General features: G+C 48.7%; 6 protein-coding genes across 6 annotated transcripts; all 6 read right to left on the bottom strand.

The window, feature by feature from the left end:
• Positions 1–381: 381 nt before the first annotated feature.
• Positions 382–1,576, bottom strand: P153DRAFT_347485 (alpha/beta-hydrolase). The gene has a single exon (XM_033666172.1). It carries the CDS (start codon positions 1,491–1,493, stop codon positions 492–494), a length of 1,002 nt encoding a protein of 333 aa, XP_033520009.1. The 5' UTR covers positions 1,494–1,576; the 3' UTR covers positions 382–491.
• A 95-nt stretch (positions 1,577–1,671) lies between these two features.
• P153DRAFT_347488 (polysaccharide lyase family 9 protein) lies at positions 1,672–3,430 on the bottom strand. Its single transcript, XM_033666173.1, has 3 exons — positions 2,742–3,430; positions 2,595–2,687; positions 1,672–2,539 (listed from the first exon to the last, which is right to left on the bottom strand). Exons 1-3 carry the CDS (start codon positions 3,041–3,043, stop codon positions 1,756–1,758), a joined length of 1,179 nt encoding a protein of 392 aa, XP_033520010.1. The 5' UTR covers positions 3,044–3,430; the 3' UTR covers positions 1,672–1,755.
• Positions 3,431–4,303: 873 nt separating this feature from the next.
• On the bottom strand, positions 4,304–5,548 carry P153DRAFT_323634 (HET-domain-containing protein; the record flags this gene model as incomplete). The annotated part of the gene is made up of 2 exons (XM_033665217.1): positions 4,479–5,548; positions 4,304–4,423 (listed from the first exon to the last, which is right to left on the bottom strand). Coding segments are annotated over exons 1-2 (921 nt in total), but the record flags the coding sequence as incomplete, so codon positions are not given.
• Positions 5,549–6,525: 977 nt separating this feature from the next.
• Positions 6,526–8,494, bottom strand: P153DRAFT_369653 (15-O-acetyltransferase). Its single transcript, XM_033668829.1, has 5 exons — positions 7,628–8,494; positions 7,096–7,574; positions 7,002–7,035; positions 6,820–6,944; positions 6,526–6,752 (listed from the first exon to the last, which is right to left on the bottom strand). Exons 1-5 carry the CDS (start codon positions 8,405–8,407, stop codon positions 6,620–6,622), a joined length of 1,551 nt encoding a protein of 516 aa, XP_033520012.1. The 5' UTR covers positions 8,408–8,494; the 3' UTR covers positions 6,526–6,619.
• Positions 8,495–10,455: 1,961 nt separating this feature from the next.
• Positions 10,456–12,893, bottom strand: P153DRAFT_359973 (uncharacterized protein; the record flags this gene model as incomplete). The annotated part of the gene is made up of 4 exons (XM_033666888.1): positions 10,456–11,237; positions 11,315–12,072; positions 12,124–12,703; positions 12,758–12,893. The coding sequence occupies 4 exons, from the start codon at positions 12,891–12,893 to the stop codon at positions 10,456–10,458; spliced, it is 2,256 nt and encodes a 751-aa protein (XP_033520013.1).
• Positions 12,894–14,559: 1,666 nt separating this feature from the next.
• On the bottom strand, positions 14,560–16,134 carry P153DRAFT_389074 (uncharacterized protein; the record flags this gene model as incomplete). Its single annotated transcript, XM_033670811.1, has 1 exon — positions 14,560–16,134. One exon carries the CDS (start codon positions 16,132–16,134, stop codon positions 14,560–14,562), a length of 1,575 nt encoding a protein of 524 aa, XP_033520014.1.
• Positions 16,135–16,171: the final 37 nt, after the last annotated feature.

Below are 16,171 nucleotides of genomic sequence, written 5' to 3' on the forward strand. Positions count from 1 at the left end.
GATGTGGAAGAGCGTAGCAAGATGGAACAAGTGATTGAGCTCTGAAGCGACCAAGACGAGCATACTCCCGAGGCCCAAAGATCCGCCAACAATCAACTTCCAATCAACGGCCAGCAAGATATCAGAGTCCCAGAAGGTGCCGACACCCATGCATCTGATGACACTCAGACAGCAGCATTTCGTTCCTCGCCCTCAACTCTGCCCTTGAAGTCTGGCCTGCTCACTACTGCTACTTCGAAGGCACCCTCCCATCGCGCTACAACTGGGACAAGTCACAACCCACTTGAAACATACGGGCAGACAAGCTGTAAACTTCCCAACGCGTTTTCTCTGAAGCACAAGACATCGTGGGCAAATTCACAACAGTCATAGATACGATACGTCGTAACCTTTGATATAATGTTTCGTTTCAAACGATCAAATACTACCAATCACCAATCTATACACTTTGATGAAGTAGTGTTTTTTGCTTCTCTACAGACCAGGGCCGCCTAGACACTAGGCTTCTTCGGAAGTCCTGTCCAAAACTCGTGGATGAGCGCCGCAACCTCTGACACTCTTTCCCTGACCACACCATGCCCGACCTGCGGAATAACAGCAACATTTGCGAAGCCAACTTCCTCGAGCTGATGTTGACTGCACACATCATCTGTTCCGCCAAGGATTGCATGTGATGGAATGCCGGTATGCACCGCCTTGACGAACTCGGCGTCATTGTCCATGATACCACCATCTCTGACCACTGCGACTACAGAAGCCACATGCCCAGAATGCTCACGCATCTGCCATTCTCGAACAGCCTCGGCGACAATCTCACCTTTCCCAACTCTTTCCTTCCAGTCCGCAGGCACGACTAGCTCACCGCCTTCAAGCCATTGCAAGACCCACTTCCGAGCTGCAGCCTCGTCGTCGCCTCGCAAGTAGCCCAATTCCTCGACTTTGAAGTTTGAAGAGCTGTAAAGTCCAGCTGGCGCGACGAGGGTGAAACTTTGCACCCGTGATGACCGCGAGGCTGCATATCCGACTGTCAAAGCGCCTCCAAAGGAGAATCCTATGAGATGTGCAGAAGGCCAGTTCAACTGATCCAACAGCGCGTCTATCAGTTGATGGAAAAGATTCGAGTCGTGCGGGATAACGGGTGTATCGCTCAATCCATGGCCCCAAAGATCGACCAGTACGAAATGCGCATGCGGAAACGATGCATGTAGGGCGCGGGCGAGTGGGAGCATGCCTAGAGCTGGGGTTTGCACGCCGTGGATGAAGAGCACTCGATCGGGTATTTGGGGGCTATTTTCAGAGGAGAGAGAGCCGGAAGGTAGCATCTCATAATATGCGGCATTGCCGTGGACTGTGTTGAGATATTTGGCTGGCGGTAGGAGCGTGCCGAAGGTCTCCGTGAAGGCTGCCTCAGCGGGGCCTGGAATTGGCGTCTTCGATACACTAGGCGCTCCGCCCGGACGTGGTAAAGCAAAATCGCTCGAGGTGGCAGACATCTTGAGATCAAAGTTGTGACAGGATAGAGACGAGGCTAATGGTCATGCGGCTCTTATATCGTAGCTGGCTCGAATGTCCAATGCTTAGATTGACTCAAGCTAGACATTCAGCTTGGCTAGAAGCTAGTATGTTAGTAGCAAGAGCTCTGCGCTAGTCCAACTACACGAGAATATGGCGCGATAATGTCTATTTATATCACAGTAAGGATGTCGCTAAGAGACATTCACGATAAGAACTGAGAACGATTGCAACATGCAACTCTCAAACATCAGCCCTTGTGGTCGCGCCGATAGCCGCACCCGAGGTGGGAATCAAAAAGTCACTTGCCGGGACCCTTCCGTCTGAGCCTCTAGCTCCCTTCAGCGTCGCGGGATCGATGCTCTTGAATGAGCTGTTAGACCAAGTGCCGGAGTTCCAGGAGTTTCCAGAGGCCTTGACCGTTGAGACAAGCGTTGCTTGGCTGCCCACGTTGGCAACAGCGATGTTAGCCGTCAAGGTGGAAGACGAGCTGCGCATGTGGAATCCAATATCGCCGTTGTTCCACGCTGTGTTTCGCTCAATGGTCAACGATCCCGGGTTGCCGTTGTCAATGAAGCCCTTCTTTGCGTTCGAAAATGCCATGGAGTTACGGACGATGTGGTTTGCGGGCGGATTATCCGTAATGCCCAGCTTGAAACCGTTGCCATCGCCTTCGAAAGAAGTGAAGCCCCAGCGATTGACTCCATTACCCCATGCGTATACCTCCTCTATCGTGACAGCAGATCCGAACATGTAGAGATCCAGGCCATCATCGACGTTGTCCCACAGTCGGGCGTTTCGAAGCACATTACCTTCACCAGAGCCTTCCTTGCACGCGAAACCGTCAGCGCTCTCTCCGTTCTTGCGGGGATCACGGTTGCGGTATGAGTCCAAGTAGATGACTGTGTTATTCGAGGCGGTTCCTTGCAATTGGAATCCAGTCTCGTAATTGTCGTGGGTAGATAGCAGCTCGTAGTAACCGTGGGATGAATCGCGCGCGTAGATTCCATAGGGACCGTTGATCAGCCTTCGACGAAGGTCAGTGAACAATCTACACCGATCTGTGCAATCTCATGACTCACTCCAAGTTGTAGAACTTCCAGTAATTTCCGCCCTCAATATGCAAGATGCCTCGCTCTTTGTTCGGAAGAGACACGTCCAATGCATAAGGAGTACTATTTGAATGGTCAATCTTTGTTGTTTTGCTCGATCATAGTTTTTGAACTTACCCTGGCATGTTCTCGCCGTCGAGAATCACCTTTTCTTTTCCATAAGACCTTAGAGTGATCGGTTGTGTTAGGGTGCCGCTCTTTGTGATTTGGATGTTCGCAGTCGGCGCATATGTACCAGCGCGGAGGTAGATGACATCGCCAGCGACAGCAGCATTTACAGCGGATTGAATCGAACCGTATGGGGCCGTAGAAGTGCCTGTACCAGTACCGGTTGGCGAAACGTAGATCTCCTTCGACTGCCCTGTAGTCGACAACGCTACTAGCGTAGCAACAATACCCCAAGATCGCATGGTGGGCATGTCTACGAGATCCAAGATAAGTGGGTCAAACAGGATATGGGGAAGAAGCTGACAAGGAAATCTTGCGAATCGGAGGAGCTATGAAACCTAAATACTACATTCTGTACAACTCTTACCTTTTTGTTCTCGACGCAACTTACTCGTCAATTGCTCGGCGTGCCACTGCCAAGATGCATTTGATTAGGCGTAGATTGATCCACACTCCGCCAACGGAAGAATACCCCTCTTATTCCCGATTCCAACATCAGGCAACTCTCTTAACAGCGAATAGTTGGATCGCTGCTTAATTTGCTTGATACCGACGTCCAGCAACCTCTGCAATGAGCTTTGCTTCTGTTTGGTGCAATAATGCGATTGATTCCTGATCCTGGAGTAGTCGTGTCAATACAGTTTGACTGTCTCTTGCTGAGCTCTGGCAGCACGCCATGCATCAACACAAACTCGACCAATGCCAGCGCGGACCCGGTGTCCGTCCAATCGAGTTGTAAGAAGCACATTGATGAACTTGTAGAACGTCGTTTTCTTGACTTCTGGTTGTTCCAGTACGTATAACCTCTCCGGAAAAACTCTTTCATGCATACCTCCAATGTAGCGCTCCCCGTCTGATATCTTGATCAGCTCATGCGCGATTCCATGTTGCGTCAAGGGTTCATGAAGTATGATAATGCCACCCCAATCACCTCTGGAGTCGAGAATAGTGGCGGCATTGGGGCAATCGATGTAAGACGAATCCCTATTCGTGATGACAAGGTTCGCGATCTCAGTCTCGAAGGATATCACATGCGCTTCGCTGGAGGCAGATTTTGTGTTGTTTCCCCTCTGCAATATTGCTCTCGGCGTTGGGATAGGATAGTTGAAATACCTGGTACGATCACTCGCATGCACAAAGTGGCGTGATCGGGTCTTTCCTTTGTCGAAATGGGGACGCATCTCTTCGCACTTCCAGTCCGAACCTAGGAGCACTTCCCATTCTGCGGAGTCGAGGTCTTCATCCTGATATCTTGCCCAGGAATCGCGCAGCTCACGATTTTGATCATCATCTGTATCCAATTCGAACTCTGTGCTCGGTACAGTACAGAACGAATCGTCCATCTCGTCATTACAACGAAAGTCGCATGACGCTCGCCAGCGATGAATGCCGATGTCGCATACCCATGCCGCCCATGACCACGAGGGAAGGTCCATTCGCTTTGGAGTCTGAAGTCCTTTTGTTTGCATTCTGCGTCTGCAAAAGTTCTCGGGTTGCCATAGCATGCAAAGACTGAAATAGAAGTCGGACATGCCCTGTGTAAAGCTCCCAAATGACCAGCTGATGTTATTCAAGATGCCTTGAAACGATATCAAGACGTCTTCCTCGAAGGTAAGGTCCCGCCCCATGTGCTACATACATGAATCAGCTTCAATATCGCACAACTCGTGAACAGGCCTTACGTACCCCGTGTACTAAATTGCAATAGTCAATGAAGCTTGGGAGTACAGCATTCTTCCCGCGAAGCGTATACTCGTCCTTTTTTCGTACTAGTGATCGACCATCCCCAGGACCGAGTCCGTTGAAGTAGACATCCTCATCGCTTACTCCGACGAAGTCATACATCTGAAAGTGCCGCTTAACATCCTCTTTCTCGGCAGCGACGTCTTCAGTCCATGTCATGCGTTGGCAGTTGAAGTGGACTCCATCCTCTAGAAAGACAAGTTTTCGTCCGGACAACAAACGCTCTTGATGCGTCCAAGCTCGTTTGTTCCAATAACACATGTCAGCGCCCTGACCTAAAACCCTTTGGAATGGGCTTTGGGAGATTGCAATGCGACGCTCCTCTCCGTAGTTGATAATTCGCTGGGCTAGTTTTCTCGGAGACGACAGACTGACACCAGGAAGTCCAGCACTTGAGTCGGTTCCGGCTGCTGCGACTATGGTACAGAGAGCGCCCTGATAAACCTTGTCCATTTGATTGATGAGGTCCATTTTGTTCTCGTAGTCATCTTGAACTATGCACAGCGCGTCGACCCACAGATATCGTTCTCCAATCTCAGAAGTTAGAAGAATCGCGTCTTGAATCGTTCTTGGAAGATGTGCTGCGTGTTTGTTGAAAGCGCCAGCCTTCTCAAGCTCCTGGACGTTGGACTTGGTCGTTGTGAGATATACAGTCTTGCCCCATACATAGCTAAGCGCGAGATAACGCGATGGGAAGGCCACGTGAACAAGACAGCTCTCGATGACATCGATGACTCGAAACATAGACGAGCCCTGAAGCGGTTCGCCATCCCAGAGATTACAATCGTGACTATGCCAGTCCTCACAGGATTTGACCCAGGTGCTAAGAAGCTTTGTATCCACCACATGAAGATCTACGGCACGTCCTGGTGGCTTTCCTACCGGGACTTCTAGGGGTATCAGGTGGATCTCTTTTCTCGAACTTCGAGACGTTTGCTGCTGACTGGCAGGCCAGAGTAGGTATACATCATTGGCAAGATTGATATCAAGCGTGAACGTTTGCGATTCGTCGAACACGGCAGCTTCCACTCCATGAGATACCCGAAAAGCATGTCGGATATTCGAGCATATTTGGCAATTTGGGTCTTTCGAGAATGTTATCGGCTTCCGTAAGCCTTTGTGTGGCTCATCCCAGATGTTTTCGTTCAGATTATACACAAAAGGATCGCACTGGTGACAGATCGAAGTTTTAGGGTGTAGTGGTCTCCTAGCTTGCAGGCCTTTGATGCTAGACTTGATGTCTGAGATGAATGTCAACGGCATTGTGACACTGTCAGATTAGTACTGTGGTACCCCGCCAAAGTAGAAGCTATCACCCACTTTAGGTGCTAGTCTTCTATTCGTCAGGATTGCTACTTCACAGACATCTTGACCAATCCGTGGGCGTTTTGAAAAGTACCCACAGTATTCGTAGCCCAAGACTGGTGCATAGCACGTTGGGTCTAGTCGCGATCCAAACGCTCGTGTTTTCGAATCAAAGCTACATCGCAGTCTCAACGCAATGCCTCAGATGTTTGTTGTTGGCGCAAACCTGGAGCTTGTTCGCGATTCAAGCCACTATGATGTCACACGCACGCACTAAATCTTCAGATTAACCGCGTGAACGAGATTCTGGTTCGGCTCCAGAACAATGCGTCCACGGCTGACTGGGAGTCACATCTGATCATTCTTCAGCCCATCTTCCATTATCTAAAGGCGACCGAGAATAAATTATGAATTTGAGATAGAACTCTTGGAAGGGTGGATCGGAACCAGGCATGGGTCAGAGGCACTCTTCATCGAACAAAATCCGTAAGTATAGGCTTTTTTGGATCATGCAGCCAAGTCAAGAACTCATGATCAAAAAGAACATAAGAAAGAGCTACTTGAAAGATCAAACGCGTTCATCCATACATAAAGTATTGGGATGACCGCAAACTCAAACGTTTGCACTTTCAGGCGTTGGAAACGTCTAGCTAATCCAAGCATGGCGTTGCAACACAAGGTGTCAGTTGTTTAGCATACGATTGTGAGGCATTTAGATAACACTGATACTTTGTCTTCGTTGTGAAGAAATAGGAGCTGTTGGATTCAATCCTTCACTGCTATTGGGTAAAGACGAGCATATAACCCATTATGTACTTCAACAAAGTTACAGCTTGCTCGGCTGTGAACGTGCCGTCATTGTAGCTAAGTCCGATCGAAGTCACACCTTTCCAGCTCTCCATTCGCACCAATCTATAGCGTAATTAATACATGCAAAGAGCAGAAGTTTAGGGACGCATCTTGTGAGTGGTAGACTTACAATCCAGGCATATAAGAATCTGTGAAGAAGGCTACATTATCAACAGTCATGATTGTCTTATTTGTCGTCGAGTCAATGATGTTGCCGGGAATGAAGCGATCATTCACCCCATCGCTGATGAAAACCTACTCATACCAATATAAGCTATACGCCTTTTTAAACGAGATGGGATACCAACTCACCGGGACAGCTTTCGAGCTTGCTTCCTGAGGATTGCTGTTCGTCTAGATGTCAGCGTCTTGGAAAAGAAGAAGCCAGACCTAAGAATATACTTACGCGCTCAAGAATGAAGCAAGAAAGTTATCCTTGGAGATATTGACCGCCATCTGAAAGGGCTTGCTGAGCCAATAGTCATACTGCTCTTTTGAGATTCTACATCCCTTTGCCAGCATCGAGATGACAGCGCTTTTCTCGTCATCATCAACCAGAAAAGATCTGGCATCGCGGAATTGCACCACAGCACCAGCCTGACAGGCGCCATACTGACCCTGCACGTACTCATCCTTCAGGAAACGACGCCCGTTAACGGGAAGTGGCATGATGATGGACGGAATACCTGATACATCTTCCGGTATCGGGTTGGCCTTGAGCAATGCAAGAGCAGTGGCTGCCTGTCCAAGGTGCGAGATTGTATAGCCAGGGCCGAGACGAGCTTTGACAGCTTGAATTATAGCTCGACTTTCCGCAGCGGTGAAAGTTCGGAATTCAGTGCTAGGTGCTCCAACATCCACTTTCAGATCCATAGCCCAGCTATTCTGCACTTGTTTCAATTTTCGGAAGAGAAAATGCGAGACCGGAGGGTGCTTACTGCAAAAGCCATCAGACTTTGGAGGAATTCTTCACGTGCATCCTCAAAATCTTTGCCTAGTGAAGTTACGTCTACTTTTGCTGCGTCCAAGATCGGTTGGCTGATGTTTTTGGTCTCTCTTCCCCAGTCCAATTGCTTGGGTTTTTGATTGTCGCTTAGCTCTGTCTGAAGTTTCCGCAACAGACTCCCGACGAACATCCTCGCGCTGATACCATCCCAGAAAATATGATTCATATGCATTAGAACATCGACAGTTGCACCAGGAACTAGTGGAGCATGTTCCGATGGAACATCCGCGACAAGGTGTACCGTAAGAGACTTTGCGTGACCGGAGAAAACACTACCAGGTTCCTTTCGTCGTCTACCAATCTCTTTTCGTACTTCAAAGCCAGTTTTAACAGTGAACCAGAGCTCAATCGCGGCTTCGGCCCAGGAAAGGGCATCCTCGGCGCTTTCCGGTGGCGTGTATTGGAGCAACGGGCCTTGGTCATCCCAAACCGCTGTACCAGCGCTTTCTGGATGCTCAAAGCGGAGCTCTACTAGAACTGTCGTAACCGCTTTCTTAAGAGATGCGAGCGATAACGGTGTTTTAGTTGATTCGACTTGCACCCTTAGCGTCGTGTTCAGAAAAAGGTCATATTGACCTTTGTAGTTCTCGTCCTTGATGCCCACCCATGCCTCCGTTCCAATCGCGCGACGTTCAATAGTGCGCGAGTTTGTTTTAGACGTTTGCCATCTGTACGTTGCCGGCATAAGCTTTGGGAACTGATCGCTTGTCATTTTAGGTGTGGAGTCGATCACGATGCTTCTTCCACAATGGAATGTTTTTCGTCCGGTAGAGTTGATGCAAGGAAGTTCATTGCGAGGAGTATCAAAGCTTCAAATACTCTGGAAATACAGAAGGCTTTGCTGATCACCAGCACGTCATGTTGTCTTCCGGTACCCACACCCTCGAATGCGCTAATGCGACCCCACTTATTGCTTACACTCCTGGTCCGCACCATCTCGTTGAATGAGAACGATCTTGATGTATTATTGGCTTGGATATAGATAATCCTGAGTTCTGTCTCGCTGATACGTTGCGCGTTTCTATCTCTGATACGAGTCGTCTACACGATGATATCTCGAATGATATGACATCAATCACACCACACCGCATGTTTGGGGATGTTTTTGTGTTCCCTGGGAGTAGAGTGCCTGTGGAAAGTACAGATCAAGTCAATTTATAACTGACTTCGTGTTTAAGCCTTACTAATTGGTGGGTTTTCAAGACTGTCAATGCATGAACAATTTTCTAGTTGGATATCAATATCAAAACCAATAACATTGACATAGACGGTGAGCCACAGATGCTGAGAGTGGTATCCTACGCAACCTTTGTTTATACAATGATTTCTCCTACCGTAAACAACGCGCTGACGCTGTACTATTCTGAATCGGTCCCAGCAACGTGTTATTCAAATTCCGTGCCTTCCCTTGGGTGTATTGAAATTACCTGCAACCCATAGTCATTATGACTCATAGTCAGACTAAGGTCTTCGAACCCCACGACCCGGGCCTGAAGACTCATGTACATTCTTATCTTGACGTGTTTCGTAGAGATGGGGTTATTCGAGATCTCGGACATGCCAAAAGCGGATCGTGGCCGGAGCAGGAGCTGAGATAGGCGTCGCTATTGTGGTATAGGCCAGTGTTACGATCATCGATATAAAATCACATCAGCTCACAACAAATTCGGAAACTCTGAAAATCTACATACGGCGTCTGCAGTGGTTTCTACAAACTACCTAGCATCTGGTAGTTAGTGGAATTGAAGAGTTGGGAAAGTCTAACCGTAATTGGCGTTAGGCAGTGTCTTGTTTCGACGCAGTCTTCTCATACCCCAGCCCACCTCGCACTGTTCCATTTACTGTCCATCTATGCCAGCCCTTCTCTGAAGCGAGAACGGCTTTGCTGATTCGGACGATCTTGAACATTTGCTTTGGTTTTTCCGGTTTCTTTGGAAAGGTTCAAGAACTTGGCCGTACAGAGCACAGCCATCCTAAGCCTCGCCTACTGTGGTACCCGGCATAAGTAGTGCACAGTGGGGACAGTGGTTTGTGTGCTCGCCAATAGTAAAATTACGGCAGGAGCAGAAGCGTGAGTTCTGCAACTGGCTGCAAGGCCTGTGTTAGTCTGTGTTTGTAACCCTGTAAGCCACTACGCCACAGTCTCCACTGTATACTACTTATGCCGGGTACCACAGTAGAAACCGGAAATTGTTGAGATTGTGAGTATCGTTGAGCCGAGAGTGCCGTACTCTGCACGGCCAAATTCTTGGCGAGCAAGCAGGGGCCGAGTAGGTGGTTCTGAAAGCTTAAGGCTTTATAAAGTAATCTGTCACATTTATTCTTCATTAGCGGCTTCTAAAGTGTTTCCTTGTTCTGACGGTACCTGTCACAAAGATATCAGTTTGCCAATGCATGCTGGTCAGCAAGATAGAATGATAGTTACATTGCGAATCAATATCAACCGATTTGCAACAGATCACGATTTTGAATCTATCTCTTCTTCCGGTCAAGTGTAAAAGCGGGAAGTAAATTAATGTGAGGTTTTACAGCAGCATGGCAACGACATCTGATTTTTTTGCAGCACTTGAGCGCCTTGATTATCACTGGTAGGCCTCTAACCATATCTTCTGGTAGCATATCTTTCTGTCGCACTGTTGCGTAGTCGCCTCTAGAAAAGGCGTGAAGCTTACTTTTCGGCTTTCACACTTGACTGTATAACTATTTATTGCGCCTGTTTCAATTACATGTCTTAGCTTTTTAATCCAACGTATGCCCGCCCTATCCCTGGTGCTTAACCTGTTCATCCATCTCAGTCCATCCATACCGAACGCTCCTTTGGAGCGGCTTCGTTTCATCCGCAACACCAAAGCCAGCTCTTCGCACGACATGATTCCCCACGTCGACCGTCGCGATCCCAGAAGCTACCTCGGTATACCCATGAGCTTCACGCGACTCTCTAGTCTCCTCGTGATCTCCATGTCTGACAAACTCTTGTACTACAATCACATCATCCGAGGCGACGCTTCCACCTATAAAATCACTGCGACGACCTCCATTCTTCGCTGATTGCTTCTCGTTGGCTACATCCCCAACAGCGCATGTTTCACGAGACAACAGCTCCCCGAACCGAATCTTCAACATCTCAAGCTCTTTCGGAATATTCTTCTCGCCGCCAAGACACCCTTTCATAGCAACCCTGTCGAGCTCCGTGTGCCCAGTCGTAGTCATCAGGATCTGTACGAAACCGCCATCGATAGCCGATACGCCATTGTGACGCAGTGCCAGTAAGCCGACGGCAAGAACCGGAAGCGTGAGTAAAAGACAGAGACCATAAGGGAGGTAGAAGCTGAGTTTCCGTTCGAAGTGGTATACGTTCATTACTTTTGTTGATGATCCGTGTACGACGTCGTACCATGTGTTGAGCGATAGAGCTGAGATTGTGATGTTGGCTAATGCCTCGTTGAGCAGCGCTTCGGAAAAGTCGATGCTCAAAGGTGTGGCGCCGATCTCGCTTTCGATGTAGTACTTGTTGAATGCGGACGTCAAGAGGGTGGAAGAGCCTACAGGCGGTTAGATATTTATTGGTCCAAGGCTTTCCGAAATTGTAACTTGATCGATGGCGCCGCCGTTTACTTACCACTCACGATATTCGACATGGTATAGTTCGGAGAGCAAACCTCCACATCAGTACCGTTTGGCAGACGGTACTGTGTTGGTATTTGGAGCGCAGATTGAGGAAATCTCAGCTCAGATAGGTAGACTCCGGTCAGATGGAAGTGTGAAGCCAAAGAATCAATCAAGGCCAAGATGGTGGCGTATTCTCTCCATGATCGCAGGGATCCGATGTCTTGTGATCCAGACTCAAAGGCTGATTCAGGTAGAGGAAGAGGTAACGGCTGTACATCGTTGGCAGAATATCGGATCTGCTGTACACCATTGATGGAAGTGATGTTGACATTGTACTCCGCTGTAGCCGCCAAACATTCTGTTACCACTAATGGTCGCATAAGTGTGAAGTTTCCTTGGTGATTGTCGTTCGAACCTGATCCGTCGGCGGCGTCCTGAGCTCGTGGACACGGCATCAAGTTCAATTGCGGTTGGTTAGGGTCATATTCAAGTGTGATAGTTCCAGGACTGGACGATAGATTGTACACTGGGTAATCCTGGTCTAGGGTGATGTCTAATGCTTCCTCGCCAGGGTTCGAGATTTGACGTTGTAAGCGATTGCTACTAATCATTGTAACATTAGTGCCACTTTTCTGTTCGCAGTGTAGCATCGGCCCTTGGAAAGTCATGGAGTATGAAAAGTTTCCGTGCGAGGGGCGTTCTGTTTGAACTATACTAGAAGACAACAGGACCGATTTCGCGAGAGATCTCAAAGGTCCGGAGGGTTGTCTGATGAAGTTTGTCAGTTAAGTTAGGACAACTTGGTGACACAAGGCTTACAAGTAGAAGCATGTGTCAGAATCGCATTGAGCAGACCCGTCGTTCAACGATTTCTCGAGAACAGAATCCACAAAAATAGACGCAAGGCCATATTCAACGTCGCCAAATCTTTTTCTCACATCAATGACATTTGAGGCGCCAGCCGGTGGGATGACGGAAATGTTGAAGTTCTCGTCAACGAGGCGGGTTTCCAAGCCGACAACAAGAGCTCCAGGGGGATATATCATGGCCAGTGGTACAAGCCACGAGAACAATGCAATCGAAAGCAAGACTGGGGTGTATCGCGCCAGCGCAGGATTCAAAAGTCGTACAGCGTTGTTTCTGATTTGGAAAAGCTCCTCGATGAGACCGACTTCCAGGATCTGACTCCTCAAATTCTTCCACAGGTATTGTGTGTAACAGTAGCCGATGCTGGCTGTCAATGCTGCGCGAAAAGCCGTGACGAGGACTAGGGATATTGTCGTAGCATGACTCTGAGGGATAGTTGTAGTATCGAACGACACGTTATCGCGGTTTTGGTTGACGACCCGTCCGTCGAGGTAGTTGAAAACGCAGTTGTGTACTACTGCACAGAGTAACGCTGAATGATGGATATATTAGAAGAACGTTCTTGTTTGAAAACCCCGGCACGAACCAAGCATGTAGAACCCAATGATGATGATGACAGGGCCATTCCAGTTTCTTTTCCACTTCGCTGGTCGTGACGGGAGATTAGAGCAACTGTTTTGCGCACCGCGTGCAGACAAAGAACCATCCAGTTTGGTCGACATGTTGTTGGATTGGTCGTGTGGTATCGTACTGCACGAGGCGTCGGGATCTTCGATCAAATTGTCGATTGAATGGCGAGATGGCATTTCACCCAAGCTATCTGAATCGTCGTGGGCTCGATGTATACGCTTGACGTGTGAGCGAAGCTCAGAGGCCAAATTTATATTTGCGAACGGCGGAATCTTAAACTGTGGGAGGCTGAGAGATGTGACGACATAAGTAAGCAACACTATGCAAGTAAGCTGAGGAAAGGCTGTGCTTCGTAGTAGCCGATCATCGATGTTGGGAGGTGTCTCAAATGTCCAATCAACGAGTTGTAGAAGTGGTCGATCACTTCTGTATGATCGACAGACGATCATGTCAACACCTGAGCGGTGGAAGCTGTGGACACCGTCGAATGCTTGAAAGCAAGATCCTTGAATAGGTTTAGAGGATATACTGATTGAGTATAACCATCAGACCAAATTCGCATGTACCAAGACTACAAAACTTGGTGTACAGAATGTGAATGGCAGCTCTAATGCGCACCGCCTTTCCGATGCCGATGTGTGAGTAGATTTCCTCCAGAGAGGCGCCGAAACTGTAAGCGAAGCGCCGAGGACTACGTGGTACCCCGGAGTATACGCCCTGCTCCACATCAGATGCTAGTTCCCGATTCGTCGAAACTGGTGCTTTACAGAATCTCGACCACTCCGTGAGCGTCCTGAGACAAGCCCTCAACAGGCGATGGTTTATTTTGGGCGTACCACGATACATCCTCGTAGATTACATGTTTCATGCAACATATGCCAACACCTGGTAGCTAGTACCAAGGTAAATCCTGGTATTCTGCCTTACACAGCTGAGTCGAATATACGCCCCAATAGCGTATATTCAGGTAGACCAAGTGCTCTTCCGTATGCCCCAGTTGTATGTGCAGGCATGTATAGACTGGATCCCACCTCACTGTATGCAGCAAATGTACACAACTTTTCTCCATCTCTCAACTCCGCGGTGATATAGGTAGCGAAGCTTAGACAAGCTCGCACGCTCAAGAACATAGGACTTCGTTTCAATTGAGGTAGCGTTGACAACCTCAGAAGTAGAAGTTGACCATGGGCCAGAGATATTCCAATCGTCGGCGGTTTACAATTCTCAGCGAAACTGCTGTGGGGGTGTAGTGTGCAACATGAGATGCGTCGAGCAGGCAACATGCACATACAGGGTGTTTGTCCGCTTCGAAAGTCCAAGTGCACAGGGTGCTACAAGAATGTGACCGACGCAATGATTTGTTGCAGCAGGGTATGACAAATACGGGGTAGGTTCCTTTGATGATTCTTTCAACCTCTGGGTACTTGTATACAACTACTCCATGCTAACGGATCGTGGGCCCAGTATCGGCCAGTACGATGCATGCGCCACACAAGCGTTGATTGGGCTGTAGAAGTCGCGATCAAGAGTCTGAAAGTCGTCAGAGCACATTCGAATCACCGCAAAATCGTCGTCTGCAAATCTTCGCGGCACAGGAGGAAAACATCTCATGACCACAGGCTTGTTTCCTTCCTGCCATTGGTGTCTCTGTGGCCGCGGTTGAACCGACAACGACATCGAAGCGACGCAATATCGAACACTGACTTTGCAAAAACTGCGGCGATGGATAACCGGCTTGCCTTGGATGTTGCAGACAATCTAGTCATTGGAGCCTGCATGCCGAGCTCTATACACATTGGTCGAACCGACGGAACGGTATATCTTCCCAACAGCAAGCCCTCTTCCAGGAGGCTGAATGAACGGTTTTCCCATTGCACCTTTCTCCTTGAACGCGCGTGTCATTTTCCTCGCTATGGAGCTTCTCCTCCCCATCCGCTGAGCGCGATTCCTATCCATGATATTATGAAAAGCCTCATGAACATCCTTGCTCTTAGCGATCAATGCCAGCGAAACGCTCACAGTCGTGTTCGTACATTTTAACAAGCTGAAGTCGTAGAAATGCTCGTTCAGTTCCTTCAACTCTGTCCGCAGTATCATCATCCTCATCCCATACACCCTGCACCCGTTGAAGAACCGCACTCGAACAGGTCGTGCATGGGGCGGCATGGATCTGAGGGTTAAGTGCATGCCTGCGCCGATCAGATCCGTGACCTTCGCCATGGTGTTGTAGGCGTCTCGACAGAGGTTCTTGAGCCGAGTCCAGATGGTGTATGCGGGCCACATGCATGGCAGAGAGTCGAGCCGCGATAGTTCCTGGTTGTGGGGGTTGTGGGACGCCATGTAGTCGACTTGTTCTTGTGTGGTGTTGAAGTATAGCAAGTTCAGATCATCGTCAGTCCATCGTAATCTGAGGAGTGGCGATGAGGCTTTGACCTGCGAGCGGATCTCTTTCAAACGGTGTCGTCCTTGTTCCAGGTGCTGCTGGTACTCGAACATCGTGAAATACGATGCAATTTTGTAATCATAGTAACGTTGGCCGTGGGAAGATGGAGATGGTAGTAGGCGTAGACCTCGAACGGCTTCGATGTCATGGCGCAATGTGAACAGCAGTTGAATGCTGTTGGTAAGTACAGCCTGCAGACTCGATATGTGTGGTGCTAGCGATGGTCGATGATGTTGTAGGACGATGGTTCCTCTGAGTAGATGATTGGTCATGACCGCTTCTGAATACAGCTCCCAGAAAGGCATGATACTTTGTAACGCATGAGCGCGCGATGCATGGTAGACGAGCTTGTATCGTTGTAGTTTCTCGCAAGTCTTTTTGCTTCCTTTCCTCGTTTGTAATACATGTAGCATTATCTGTTGGTGGTAGATTTGAGCCGCCAGTGTCACATACGGCAGATACGGAGTGCCGTTGCTCCAAAGCTTTCCGTCCCAAGATGCCCATCCAAATTGGTAGACGTGGGTCGCTCTATGTTTTGAGAACCGATCTAGCTCGCGATAAGGAGACAGACTGAGTCTTACCCAGGAGATGTCATCAGATGTCTCGTCTTGACGGTACCGAAGCTGCCGTTCATGTTTGAGCAATGACGCATTCGATCTGGATGAGAGGACTGCATGTTGTACATCAGGTCTACGTGGGACGATGCTGGTAGCAGACTTTGCAGAGTTTATGGGATCGCTTGTTGATTGATCACCAACAGTGGAAGGGCGCTTTGCAGTACGAATAACGTCTACTTCGTGTCTCGAAACATGAAGGAGGCGAGACGTCAATTTTGAGATACGGTGATCAGCTCTTTCAATGACCTGAACTACCGTCTGACGGTTTGTCATAATCGAGAGCGAGCTTCAACGTGGAGAGACAATTTGA

Source organism: Dothidotthia symphoricarpi (assembly GCF_010015815.1).
Source record: "Dothidotthia symphoricarpi CBS 119687 unplaced genomic scaffold P153scaffold_19, whole genome shotgun sequence".
In the NCBI taxonomy this organism is placed as follows: domain Eukaryota; kingdom Fungi; phylum Ascomycota; class Dothideomycetes; order Pleosporales; family Dothidotthiaceae; genus Dothidotthia; species Dothidotthia symphoricarpi.

Coding starts and splice junctions, on each gene's coding strand:
- P153DRAFT_347485 (XM_033666172.1), bottom strand. CDS start 1,493: ATGTCTGCCACCTCGAGCGATTTTGCTTTACCACGTCCGGGCGGAGCG.
- P153DRAFT_347488 (XM_033666173.1), bottom strand. CDS start 3,043: ATGCCCACCATGCGATCTTGGGGTATTGTTGCTACGCTAGTAGCGTTG. Junction 2,688..2,741: donor GACGGCGAGAACATGCCAGG/GTAAGTTCAAAA, acceptor CCATTCAAATAG/TACTCCTTATGCATTGGACG. Junction 2,540..2,594: donor TGGAAGTTCTACAACTTGGA/GTGAGTCATGAG, acceptor CCTTCGTCGAAG/GCTGATCAACGGTCCCTATG.
- P153DRAFT_369653 (XM_033668829.1), bottom strand. CDS start 8,407: ATGACAAGCGATCAGTTCCCAAAGCTTATGCCGGCAACGTACAGATGG. Junction 7,575..7,627: donor AAAGTCTGATGGCTTTTGCA/GTAAGCACCCTC, acceptor AAACAAGTGCAG/AATAGCTGGGCTATGGATCT. Junction 6,753..6,819: donor GATTCTTATATGCCTGGATT/GTAAGTCTACCA, acceptor ATTACGCTATAG/ATTGGTGCGAATGGAGAGCT.